This window comes from Chroicocephalus ridibundus, chromosome 1, assembly GCF_963924245.1.
Source record: "Chroicocephalus ridibundus chromosome 1, bChrRid1.1, whole genome shotgun sequence".
Classification (NCBI taxonomy): domain Eukaryota; kingdom Metazoa; phylum Chordata; class Aves; order Charadriiformes; family Laridae; genus Chroicocephalus; species Chroicocephalus ridibundus.
The window spans coordinates 203,074,558-203,087,729 of NC_086284.1; the positions used below are offsets into that span (position 1 = coordinate 203,074,558).

The following is a 13,172-nucleotide window of genomic DNA, read 5'->3' on the forward strand; positions in this document are numbered from 1 at the left end:
GTCTCAGTTCATTGACTTGGATAAACCCCTCTTAAACTGCAGGCAGCCTTCCACTGGTGCTTGTTTCTGCTTTTACTCTTTTTTTTTTTCTTATTTTCCTTGTAAAGCCCAGTGCATAAAACCTTAATTTTCTTGACACAAACATTATGACCTAGATTATTTTATAATTGCAGCTATTTTGCACAGTGTCTGTGCCAGACTCTAGCCATTTGTTAGCAAAAAGAGTATCATCATAGTATAGAAATTCATTTGTAGCATAAAGACTGTATATAGATTTCTATGCCAACTTGAATTCCTGTTACACATGCTTCTCCATAGTGCTTGTGTCCCAGCTACTGCTTTCACATCTTTGATATAGTCAACAGATGGCCAGATTGGAGTATTTCTTGAGTTGTTTTAGTTTATGCCCAGATTCAGCTAAAGAAATTGCTTTACATAATATTTTCTTAGGAGCTAAATATGATAACTAAATTGTCTTTTTGAGAAATAACTGTAGTTAGAAATTGCCAACCTTTTTTATTTTGTTTGTGGGGGGGTTTGTTTGATATTTTGTTTGTTTGGGGGTTTTTTTTTGTGTTTTGGTGGGGGTTAGGGTTGTTTTTTGTTGTTGGTTGTTTTTTTCAAATCTGACATTTTGTTAGCTTTGATCCAGCAAAGGAGCAAAGGCAGAAGAAAGTTACAGGTTAGTGAGCAATCAAGACTGCTTTAGCCAGCATTGCACAAGACATTAAGCAGCTGTTTATGTAGGGTATTGTTTACTTAAATCCATTTCACTTCTGGTAGCTGGCTTTCTTTGTAGTTCGATCTCTCCTCCATGCAGTACTGGTAAGCAAACAATAAAAATCAGCTACTCTTGATTTGCAATAGAAAGGATTTTAAATCACCGCCTCAGATAAGCTTTTTACTTGGCAGAGCGTATTGGCTGACTCTTCCGTTGTGCCTGCTTGGTTTGAGCGCAATTCAGACAAGTTTAGAAGGATGTTTGTGTCGGCTGTAACTGAACATATTTCTTTGTGTGGTGCAGAATTCTATGTGCGTGTGCTGAGTAAATTTTGAGTGTTGGTGCTTTATGCTGATTTCAGTAACTTGCAGTATATATACACAACAGACAGCTGAAATGAGTGCTGTTTATGCCCTCCCTGCTTATGATTGCTCTATTGTATGGAAGGTATTGTGGGCAAATAATTTGTGCTATTACAGTGATGCACCCCGCAGAATGGGTGTGAAAACAGTTGGTCATTTAAAATGTGATAAATACCCTGACTTTGTTGCTACTTGAACAGCGAAGCTTTTCTTGAGTAACATGCTGAAATTTATGCTGAACTATACTTTTCCACCAGGTGAAAACAATCGATTACAGTAACACATATAAGCATTCTACTTTAAGTAATTTGAGACTTATTTATTACAGTGAGCATACTTGTAATGTTAACACGTATCTGGATGCACTATAGTCTAAATTATTAATGTTTCTCGGCTAAACAACAACAGCATTTACCAGTAAATGGTGGTGTTTTCATTTTGTGTGTATCTCAGAAAACACCTGGTTTTCTTGTAAATATTGTAAATTTTCCTTTACACTTCCGGACACAGATATGTCCAGTTCCAGTAGTTCTTCTGTTCAGTTACCTTAATCTCAGAGCAGGGCCCCATTATTTGCCTGCAGCCTGAACACATTCATTCTGTAGTCTGACATTTAAGTCTTTCTCGTCGCTCTTATGATACACGTTTTGAATCTGATTTAAGTTATTTCTTTCTGTAATGTCCTGTTTGAAAGCAGCATTAAAAGATCGGCATTAAAGCAAGCAATACTAAAACCAGTCAGGCAAATGATACAAAAATACTGAATTTAAGACCTGCATTTTTTCTTGTTATTACCGATTTGTTTGTCAGGAGATAGAGAGGACAGTTTAGATGGAAAAAGAATAAAATTTTTAATGTTCTTTAAGTCTTTTGTCACATTATAATCCTACTCTGTTTTTCCTGGAAGCCTGTTTGTTTTTTTTTTTTTTTGGTTCTGTTACTAAAGGGTAGTTAGTAAGAACAAAGAACAACTACAAAATACTTTCAAAAATATTTTTTTTTCTTAGTTTTTTTTCTTATTTTTTCTGCTGTATAAAGCTTGGAAGAGGTCAATCCAAAATGAATGCATCATAGATGTTAGGTCCAAAATTACCTAGAGAATTGTAGTAATGATTGTCTAAAGTAAATGTGAAGTTTCTAAAACTAAGACAGTAAAGAATATCAGAATTTCAGGACGTGAAATATATAGCATAAATGTCATCTAAAGTCTATCAAAGAAGCACCTTGAAAATAACTATAAGTTAACCCAAACATGGGGAACTGAATAATGTTAGATTTCTAAGTCCATACAAGCTAATATGCCTCAAAACGTCTGTCTTGCCATGGTTTATGATCAAACGTTAACAAGCTTATATAAACAAGCTTTATAATTTTTTTGTTCATTCTTTAATTTTACCCCTCATCATCAACAATGGCGCTTCACTCCTGAACTCCAGTCTTAGAACCACGTGTATCTCCACAGACTACTCTGCATTCATTACTGCTGTGCAGTTGTTCATTTCAAATATCTGAGCCCCCATTTTGAGGGGCGTGGGGTGGAAACAGACTCCCGATCTGCTGCCTGCTGGTCCTTGCTGAACCCTGAGTCATCTCTTCCCTTTCTGTCTTTTTTTTTTTTTTAATATAGTTTTGGCATTTAGGCAGAAGAGGAATATTGATTTAGAAACCAAATTTTAAACCACTGTCTTTGCATCGCTGTTTAGCTAAGATTAACATGTTGAAGAGCAAGAATAATTTTTTTTTTTAAAGTTGAAAGTCCCCCTGAACTTTCACGCTACAAGAGTTGTAACTTGCCTCTGTCTTGTCCCTGCCTAAGGCTTTGTGGGGTTTCCCAAATAGCATTGATCCTGAATTTGACAGGCACATGTCAGAAATAGTGTGCAGTTTTAGTAGATAATCAGGCTGTGAAGGGAGAAAGCAACCTTCTCTGTTAGTATATGAAATATAAATATTTTTTTAATGCAGTTTATTTTAGATATGTATTGACAGTGCATGAATATGGCCAGTAAAAGTTGTCAACTGTTAGTGTTCTTGTGAGTAGACCAAATAATAACCTATCACCATGCCTTTATTGATGTGTTTCAGAAGATGAAGAATGGAAGGTTATTAAAGGGAAATTTCTAGCCATCAATGCAGTAAATATGAGCTGTGCCTGTCCACGAAGTCCAAAAGGTCTTTCACCAGCAGCTCATCTGGCAGATGGCTCAGCTGACCTCATTCTAGTTCGTAAATGCTCCAGATTCGATTTTCTACGGTACCTTGTCAGACATACAAACCAAGATGATCAGGTGTGTATTCCCTTTGACAGTGAATTCTCAAGAGGATTCAGTCTAGAGTTGTAGATATTGATATTCTCACATGGCAAAAAGAATATCTACGAAGCAGGTTTTAAAAAAAAAAAAAAGTTTATGCATTTTGGGTGACATAATCTTTAGTACCACTAAAAAGAAAAAAGAATCCTTTTAGCTAAGTCAAGTCTTTGTCCATAATGTTCTAACAAAATTCCACTTCTGCTAATTGAATTCTGTGTCATAACACATTCCATATATTTGCTGTTTGGACAATATTTAAAGCGATTTTATCACAACTGTGTCCCCATGTATTCGTCATGAAAAACTGCTCACAGCAGTATAATGTAGCTAAGAGAGAAGATGTAGTGAAGAATAATAAATCACTTTTTGTAAACTGTATAAAAATGTAGCTTAGAAGAAAGTTACCAGAACTGCAGTTTGATTCTAAACAGCAGGCTTTTAGCAGAATTTTAATACATATATGTGACCAGGATATGAGCTTATGCATTCAGCTTCAAAATTATTCCTTGCATATGTTGTAGCTGTTAGGACAGACTACAAGGGAAGATGAATCACTGCTTTGGATTGTAGTATCTGTTGAAACCAGAGCTGTGGCTGTGAATACACCCATTTAGTATTTGTCACAACCTGATATTACTAGCACGGTCTGGAAATTATCTGAACAAGGGACTAATGTCATATCTAGTTATAAAAGCAATAGTAAATATCACTTTTTTATGATGCTATTCTTCCTCCTCTGTAGAAGAATTAATATAGATTTTCTTTTTCTTGCATTTCCTCATTACCATTCCCTGGGACATTGTGTTTGTGTCTGTATCCCTCCTTCCTGCTATTCTCTGTCTCCTCTTCTTCCCTTCTCTCCTTCCCACTCACTCTCATGGCGCCATTCATGGGAGGGATTTGTTTTTGATTATTTGAAGCATTCCCTGTCTACCTTTCAAATTGGCTTCAACATTTATCAAGAGGCTAGGTTCTGCTTAGCCTGGAGACAGGAGAGCATCCATGGGTGGCTCTGTGCAGCTGTGGATGCCAGGTTTTGCCACTAGGCTGTTGGGGCTAGCACACTGCTTGGTCAGCCTCCTTGTATCCAGGAGCCGCGGCTTCCAAGTGCAGCGTTTGACAACTTCACAGTTTGTTTATGGTTAAAAGCCAAAGGAACTTAACGCCTAGGAGGTCCCTTCAACTCTGATGCTTTTTGTGATAGCCACTGTGGTCGTTCCCCTCCCACCATTTCTCCCTGATATATGTTGGTTTTGCGGTGTAAAGGCAGGGTTGTACATATTGTCTTCACCTCAGGTTAGGATCTACCATAATAATGAGAAACCCTGTTTGAAAAATTAAGAAAATGTGAAAAGAAAAAGGAAGAAAAGGGTGACCGTACCTTAATACAGACTGGTTTATGGGTAAAATGTTTCTTTGTCCACTTTTGCTCCATTGCCATCCCCTTCCCATAGATACACACAGACATACTCCATTGCATGTCTGTACTTATTACAGCTTACTACATGTTTAATGTTACAGTTAAGTTGCTTTCAAGGCAGGTGGGAGCACCCTCTAATCTGATTATTTCTTTAATTTGCAAAGCCTATTTTAAAGCATTTGTACAATATCATAGCGTAAATCGAAGAAGGTCACTCTCTTAATTGTCCTCCTTTTTCTAGCTGAATTAACTAGTTAAAATTAATTTTGTTAGAATGTAATAATAGTGCCCTCTATTCTTATTTTTGTATACACCCAGCCCTGTGTTGTGACCACACTGCCGTGGAATCCTCACCTTCAGGCCATTGTTCCAAATGCAGAAGCAGAAGGCTTTCAGAAAAACCTGTATGTCTTAAGGGCTGTAGTTGAACAGGTCCTGAGGATGGTACAAGGATCCAGTCCAAACCTTTTTAACTTTGATTCCATGTTATAATAATTTTTATAGGGTTTTTAAAATATTTTTTATAACCCATTTACTCATAATCTCAGAACCTGTTACCTGATAATCCATAAACTTGCAGCTCCTTAAAGAGGGCCAGTGAAAAGTCAGGTTCCACTTTTGCTTTATTGTTTTTTTGGCTTGTGCAGATTTTAAAAACAAAAATCCCTCTATGTCTCAGGTAAGCTTCTCTAGAAAATTGAAGTGGACGAACTTTCTTGAATACAAAATGTGCATGTTGAGTTGCTTGACACATCAAATATATTTAACTAATTGTAATTGCCTGTTTTGTTTATTTTTTTCTTTGTAGTTTGACTTCTCATTTGTAGATGTTCATCGGGTGAAGAGTTTTCAATTTACATCAAAGCTTTCAGAAGACAATGAAAGCAATGTCACAGACATAGGAAAGAAACGTTTTGGCCAGTTCTGCAGAGATCATCCGGTCTGTTGCTGTAATATTGCTAATAGCACCTGGAATTGTGATGGAGAAACTCTGGACAGTTCAGCGATTGAAGTGAGGTAAGGATCCTTTTTTTCTCTCTATATATGCCAGAGAACATTAAGCCTTTTAATGATTTTAAAGGTGCTCATAAAGACATCCCCAAAAAGTGCCTCCACATAGCAAATTTGAGTCTTCTGATAATAAACTTTTTTTTTTGTTACTTTTTTGAGGCCCTTCCAGACACTATTCCAACCATGTGTATTGTAAATGATCACTCTGAGATAGATGGATGGCCCTACCTTTGAAGTCCTACCTACTTGTTAAGGACTGATATTGTGTGTTTGAAGTGCTGAAGGTGAAGGTGGTGTTGGGAGGATTCTTTTTAAATAAGTGTCGTACCTCATTACTCTCAGCACTAGCTTTTCCTATTAAGCTTAAGTAAGCATCTTTGTCTTGCAGAAATACTGAGTATGTCCCTGTGTTTTTTTGACACACAGCACAGAGTCTTATTTCCAGCCTTGGCATAGGGAGAAAGAAGTTTTCAGTTGTGCAAATAATCAAATTAATAGGGAATAGAGGTTTGTGAAATTTGAAGGGCTCTTTTCTTTTTTGTTTGAGGTTGGTTTTGGTTGAATGTTTTTGTTTGACATTTCTAGAACAAAGGGAACCAAAACCAATACAAAATATTTACATGCAAGTGTGTTCCATTAAAACATAATCACTTAGGAGTCCGAAGTGATTTTTATAAATATTGTGTATTGTGTACGATCAGCTCATCTAAGTGGCCTGTAGAACATTTTGTGTGGGAAAGAGGAGTAAGAGGAGTGATGGATACACAAACGCATCCAGCCGCCTTTGCAGGGGAGGATTGTATCAAGAATGAGAGTGTGGTTTCTGTAGCCAGGAGCAAGAAACTTTGTCCAACTGCTTGAAATTCGTGGATTATTAGAATTAAATATGTAGGACTCAATTATTTTTAATTGATTTCCATATTTTTCAGGGTTCACTGCCAGTTGATGAAACTGTTTGCAAGGGGAATCGAGGAAAACTGTAAAGATGAAGCTGCCTACAGCCAGAGTAGCGTTGAACAATTACTATAGACATTGTTCCTCCAATGGGGAGAAGAAAAAAATAAAAGCTCAAGGAAATTGAGTAAATATGCATTTTAGTCAAATTGACAACGATTTTAAAATTTTAGATTCTTTTTTTTGATAGCTTCAGTTTAATTTTAGACATCTGATTGCATTGTATTATTTTTTTTAAGAACATTGTAATCATTACAATATATCTTGGAGCAATGTAATCTAAGTTATGTTAGAAAAGAGAGGATTGGGCATATATATATATATATGTACTCACGACAACTGATAAATTCTCTGTGCTTCTCTAGAGAGCTATTTAGCAGTTGTGTTGCAATAATACCTAAATGTTATAAAACATTGAACTTTCCATTGTCATTGATCATGAATATAACAGATACAAAAATGACATTTTCAGTGTCTGAGAAGACGTTTCTGCTGGGAGTGTTATGTAGTTGCATGTGGCTTAAATGCTGGACAACAGTGTTGTCATTCACTTTTCTTTTTCTTTAGTAAAATCTTTCGTTATGTAATTCTGACTATACCTTGCAACTTATCAATGCAATTGGAACACACATTCCTGGCTTTAAGTAATAAGAGTTTAGAAATACTTTGAAAAATCAAAGCACATCTGTATACAGATCTTACCTTATCCTATATACTCTATTTATAAAGGCTTGCTTGCATGATGCTTTTTGGGATTGTAAAGGGTTTTATGACTGGATGATACCAAATACCACACACTGCAACTGAAATGTCTTGCAAGCAACTCGCAGGGATACTTATAATACCAGGAAGGCACAGGCAAAGGAAAATATAAATATCTTCTGAAACACCAGCAAGTTTTACATTTTTTAAAACATCTAAAATTAATAAATGAAAAGCTTCCCTTTTCAGTACACAATTCTGTGGAAATTCTACTACATAGGTTGGAATGTCTTTGCAAAATAAGATGTTGTAATGTTAAGTTTAAAAGTATGATTTGGTGATTGAAAGTTTTTAAAATAATGTTTATTTTACTAAATGTGAAACATAGTTTGTTTTGTGAAGTCAAGGGAAGAAACTGGCATCTGATAAATCATGAATTCACTGTGCCGATTTGTTTTTATAGCAAAAAACATTAGACTATCGTGTGTAGCTATGGAGTGATTACTTAAGTTGCGTTTGGATTTGGGTACTGTGGCGCACACATGTTCTGTGTGTAGGCTTGGGGCTAAGTTTTGCTTTTCTCATACAGATTTATTCCTGTTTGAGAATCAGAAGTTAGCCCCTGCTCTCTTCTGTCTCTTCTTAATTGCGTAGTTCTCTTTTAAAACTCATCGCATCTGAGGGGTTTTTTGTGTCAGAACAGCTAATGATTCTCTGTTCGTGTATATTTATTGGCACTTCTGTCATTCAGCTTGTATTAGTTTCATGTCTCTCATGTATTTGCTCTGTGTAAGCCATGGTGATTGGTCAGTTTATTACTGAAGCACTTGAAAATTGTTATAAATGGCTGATTTATTTTTTTTTCCTATTGAAATTATTTACATTCCAGTTTTGTGTAATGTCAAAATGTTGTGCTATATCTCTGCTACAAAGTATTAGTCATACTGCTCTATATGACAAAAAAGCACTTGCAAATGATAATTGTTTAAAGAACAGTCATACGAAGTTCAGGATCTGTTTTTTGTTCTATAGTATTTCAGGGAAATACTTGAATACTTTTCCAAAAGTACTGCTGTTTACTTTCCTTATTAATGCAATGAGTTGAAATGTTGATTGATCCAATGCTTTTCAGACATTTGTAACATAAGTGTTATGTACACTGTATTTTTAAAGCCATGTTTAATAAGCGAAATAGTACTTTTGACCTAAGAACCTCATTGAAAACGAGATTATGCAGTTCAACAGATGCAAATATTTTTTGAAAGTGTCGTTTGTTTAAAAAGTTCTACAGTTATTTTGGGCTGTCCCATGAATATTGTGAGAACCCAGACTTTGAGTTACTGTAATTCTTGTGGGGGATGGGACGGTGCACACTCAGCTCACCAACAGACGGGGGCATTTACGAGGCATTACAGCTGTCTGGATTACATTCTCGTAAATGAGTACAGGAGTAAATACTAACCAGCTCTTTCCATTGGTTTACTAGCAACTCATGAGACTCTTACTTGAAAAACGGAGGCTTAATCTAGTTGCGAATGTATATTGAAATGCTTTGAGTATTTTGAATATCTGAAACTGAGTGTTTTTTAATATCTGAAACTGAATTTCCAAAGAAAGCCACAGTGAAGGCTCCCTTTCTGAGAAACAAGCCACTGGAAAAGGAGACAGGATGGTTCTGTAGTATGGTAATGAAGTGTGAAGTAAATAACAAAGGTGTTTCAACATAATAAAATTGAAAGGTCTTAAGTAATAGAAAAGCTGCATAGTTGCATTGGAATAATTCTATCTGTAGCATCTTGTACTAGCAAAGCACCGTATGTGAGTTGTATGACATGTCCAGTTTATTTTTAAGAAGAGGGCTGCCTAAGTAATGTCTGCTTACATTTTAATTCTAGGGTTTTTCTCTCTGAATGTAGTCTCAGTATGGAATTTATGTATAGGAAAACGAAGTTCAATTTTACTTTTTTTCCCCAATCTTGCTGGCTTCAAGATTAGAAAATGTGTTCTGTTTTATGACGCTAGGGCATTTCATTGAAAAAATAAAAATACGTCGTACAGCCATGCAGTGGTTGTCTTCTTGGCACAACTTGATTTGAAAAAATACCTGTTGCTGTATTTCTACCAGACAAAGGTGTGGTCACTCAGTGTGACCAACGTGGGCAGATTAAATCAGGTCGAGAAGTAATTCCTCACCTTCCATTTGGGTTTACCACAGCTTTGTAGCAAGCAGGAGCGTGGACAAACACTGAGAGCAAAGAAAAGCAACCAGTGAAGCTGGAATTCTGCTAAAACTAAGTAAATCTACCAAGATAAACTAAAGATTGAATGGGGGAGAAGAAACTTAGTTACAGTGTAAGTATTTAGAGATACTGATCATGGAAAAATATAAACTACAAAAAGTCAAAGAAAACTAGTGTTCTAAGAAGCATGAAATATATAATATATCCTAAATAGTATATAGTAAATAGATGGGGGTTTAGAATTTTATTGCAACAATCACTACGGGTGCAGTTCATATTCTAATAAATAAACCGAGTTTGTTGTGGACGGACGGTGGGCGCAGCAGAACACACCTTTCAGCATCGTGGCGACCTCTGCCTGTGAAGTGTGTTGGGTTTGGGTGGCCGGGTTTTGGCAGCTGGGGGGGCTGCAGGGCTGGCAGCTGTGAGTCATAGAGTCATAGGGTTGGAAGGGACCTCTGGAGATCATCTAGTCCAACCCCCCTGCCAGAGCAGGGTCACCTAGAGCAGGTTGCACAGGAACGCGTCCAGGTGGGTTTTGAATGTCTCCAGAGTTGGAGACTCCACCACCTCTCTGGGCAGCCTGTGCCAGGGCTCTGCCACCCTTGGCATAAAGAAGTTCCTCGTCATGTTTAGGTGGAACTTCCTATGTTCCAGTTTGTGCCCATTGCCTCTTGTCCTGTCCCCGGGCACCACTGAAAAGAGCCTCGCCCCATCCTCCTGACACTCACCCTTTAAGTATTTATAAGCGTTGATAAGGTCACCCCTCAGACGTCTTTTTTCCAGACTGAAGAGACCCAAATCCCTCAGCCTTTCTTCATAAGAGAGGTGTTCCAGTCCCCTAATCATCTTGGTAGCCCTCCGCTGCACCCTTTCCAGCAGTTCCCTGTCCCTCTTGAACCGGGGAGCCCAGAACTGGACACAGTACTCCAGGTGCGGCCTCACCAAGGCAGAGTAGAGGGGGAGGATGACCTCCCTTGACCTGCTGGCCGCGCTCCTCTTGATGCACCCCAGGATGCCATTGGCCTTCTTGGCCACAAGGGCACATTGTTGGCTCATGGTCATCCTGTTGTCCACCAGGACTCCCAGGTCTCTTTCCACAGAGCTGCTCTCCAGCAGGTCAGCACCCAACCTGTACTGGTGCATGGGGTTATTCCTCCCCAGGTGCAGCACCCTACACTTGCCCTTGTTGAACTTCATAAGGTTTCTCTCTGCCCAGATCTCCAACCTGTCCAGGTCTCTCTGTATGGCGGCACAGCCTTCCGGTGTGTCAGCCACCCCACCCAGCTTGGTGTCATCAGCAAACTTGCTGAGGGTGCACTCTATCCCCTCATCCAGGTCATTGATGAATATATTGAACAGGATTGGAGCCAGTACTGACCCCTGGGGAACACCACTCGTCACTGGTCTCCAACTAGACTCTGTGCCCCTAATCACAACCCTCTGAGCTCTATCTTTCAACCAGTTTTCTATCCACCCCACTGTCCATTCATCTAACCCACACTTCCTAAGCTTCCCTATGAGGATGCTGTGGGAGACCATGTCAAACGCCTTGCTTAAGTCAAGGTAGACCACATCTCCACATCTACCGCCCTCCCCTCATCTATCCATCTAGTCATGCCATCGTAGAAGGCTATCAGGTTAGTCAGACATGATTTCCCCTTGGTGAATCCATGCTGAGTACTTCTGATAGCTTTCCTTTCCTCCACGTGCCTTGAGATGACACCCAGAACGAGCTGTTCCATCATCTTTCCAGGGATGGAGGTGAGGCTGACCGGCCTGTAGTTCCCCGGCTCCTCCTTCTTGCCTTTCTTGAAGACTGGAGTGACATTGGCTTTCCTCCAGTCCTCAGGCACCTCGCCTGTTCTCCAGGACTTTTCAAAGATGATGGAGAGCGGCCCAGCAATGACTTCTGCCAGCTCCCTCAGCACTCTCGGGTGCATCCCATCAGGGCCCATGGACTTGTGAATATCTAGATGATCTAATTGGTCCCTCACTCGCTCCTCCTCAACCCAAGGGAAGTCTTCTTCTTTCCCTGTTACTTTATTCAATGCCTGGGACTCCTGAGGGCTGGGCCGAGCAGAAAAGACCGAAGCAAAGAAGGCATTCAGTAACTCTGCCTTCTCCACATCCTCCATCACCATGACTCCTGCCTCATTCAGCAGTGGGCCTACAACTTCTCTGGTCTTCCTTTTGCTTCCAATATACTTGTAGAAGCTCTTTTTGTTGTGCTTGATGTCCCTAGCCAGGTCTAATTCCAAGGCGGCCTTGGCTTTCCTTGTTTCATCCCTGCACGCTCTGGTGGCATTCTTGTAATCCTCCCAAGGGGTCAGTCCCTTCTTTCACTTATTATAAACTTCCTTCTTCCACTTGAGCTTTTTCTGAAGCTCCCTGTTCAACCATGCAGGTCTCCTGCGTCCCTTGGCCGATTTCTTTCTCTTAGGGATGCACCGACCCTGAGCTTGGAGGAAGTGGTCTTTGAATATCAACCAGCTCTCTTGAGCCCCTTTGCCTTCCAGAGCCCTAGCCCACGGGATCTCTCCAAGCAGTTTCTTGAAGAGGTCGAAGTTAGCCCTCCTGAAATCCAAGGTTGTAATTTTACTTCTTGTTGTTGTTTTGTGGATAGTACCCATGATCCTGAACTCAATCATTTCATGATCACTCAATCATTTCATGATCACATGAAGAAGTGTCGGAGAAGAAGAAGTCGGAGAAGACAGCAGAAGCTGCCCCCGGGGGTGGGCTGAGCCGTATTTGCAAGGGGAATCGAGGAAAACTGTAAAGACTTGGCCTACAGCCAGGGTCGTGTTGAACACTTACTATAGACACTGTTACCCAAAGGGGGAGAAGAAAAAAATAAAAGCTCAGGGAAATTGAGTGAATATGCATTTTAGTCAAATTGACAATGATTTTACAATTTTAGATATTTTTTTTTTGATGGCTTCATTTTATTTTAGACACTGCATCGTGTCATTTTTTAAAAAACATTGTAATCATTAAAATATATCTTAGAGCAATGTAATCTAAATTACAGTCTCCCCAGACTTCTGTCGTACCCGCTGACATGCACACGACATACATCTTCCAAAGGCTTATGCATGTTCTTAATTAATGTTTGACTAGTCCCAGTAATTAGAAAGGGGTGGGGCATTCGTTCTGCAATCAGTCATGCCTTTCAAATCCTCTGCAACGAGAGGATTAATGATTCTTTTTTATTCCCTTTCCTACTGTTTAGAAATGATTCCTAATATGTCCCTACCAAAATTGCCAACAAGAGGTTGTCTTCAAAAGATGTTTCCTGCTTGAAGGCTCTTAGGTGTCTGAAAGGGGCACTTGCTCTTGTTGGTAGCTATCTCACCTACCATGCAGTGAGCACACCAGTGATGTTGGTAGCACTTCTGTGATAACATATTTAATAAAGAAAGGGTAAAAAATGCTGCACAGCAGCTG

At 39.1% G+C, this 13,172-nt stretch overlaps 1 protein-coding gene across 2 annotated transcripts in view; it reads left to right on the forward strand.

The window, feature by feature from the left end:
- Nucleotides 1–9,882, forward strand: part of CERK (ceramide kinase) — a 42,934-nt gene extending 33,052 nt beyond the window's left edge. The window contains exons 11-13 of one of the 2 annotated variants that reach the window (XM_063323381.1): nucleotides 3,172–3,371; nucleotides 5,624–5,832; nucleotides 6,756–9,882. In XM_063323381.1, the coding sequence (XP_063179451.1) occupies nucleotides 3,172–3,371; nucleotides 5,624–5,832; nucleotides 6,756–6,855 (509 nt within the window). In that variant the 3' untranslated portion in view covers nucleotides 6,856–9,882. Of the gene's footprint in view, nucleotides 1–3,168; nucleotides 3,372–5,623; nucleotides 5,833–6,755 lie in introns of both variants that reach the window. The other variant, XM_063323380.1, reaches the window with a different exon arrangement.
- The last annotated feature ends 3,290 nt before the right edge of the window (nucleotides 9,883–13,172 follow it).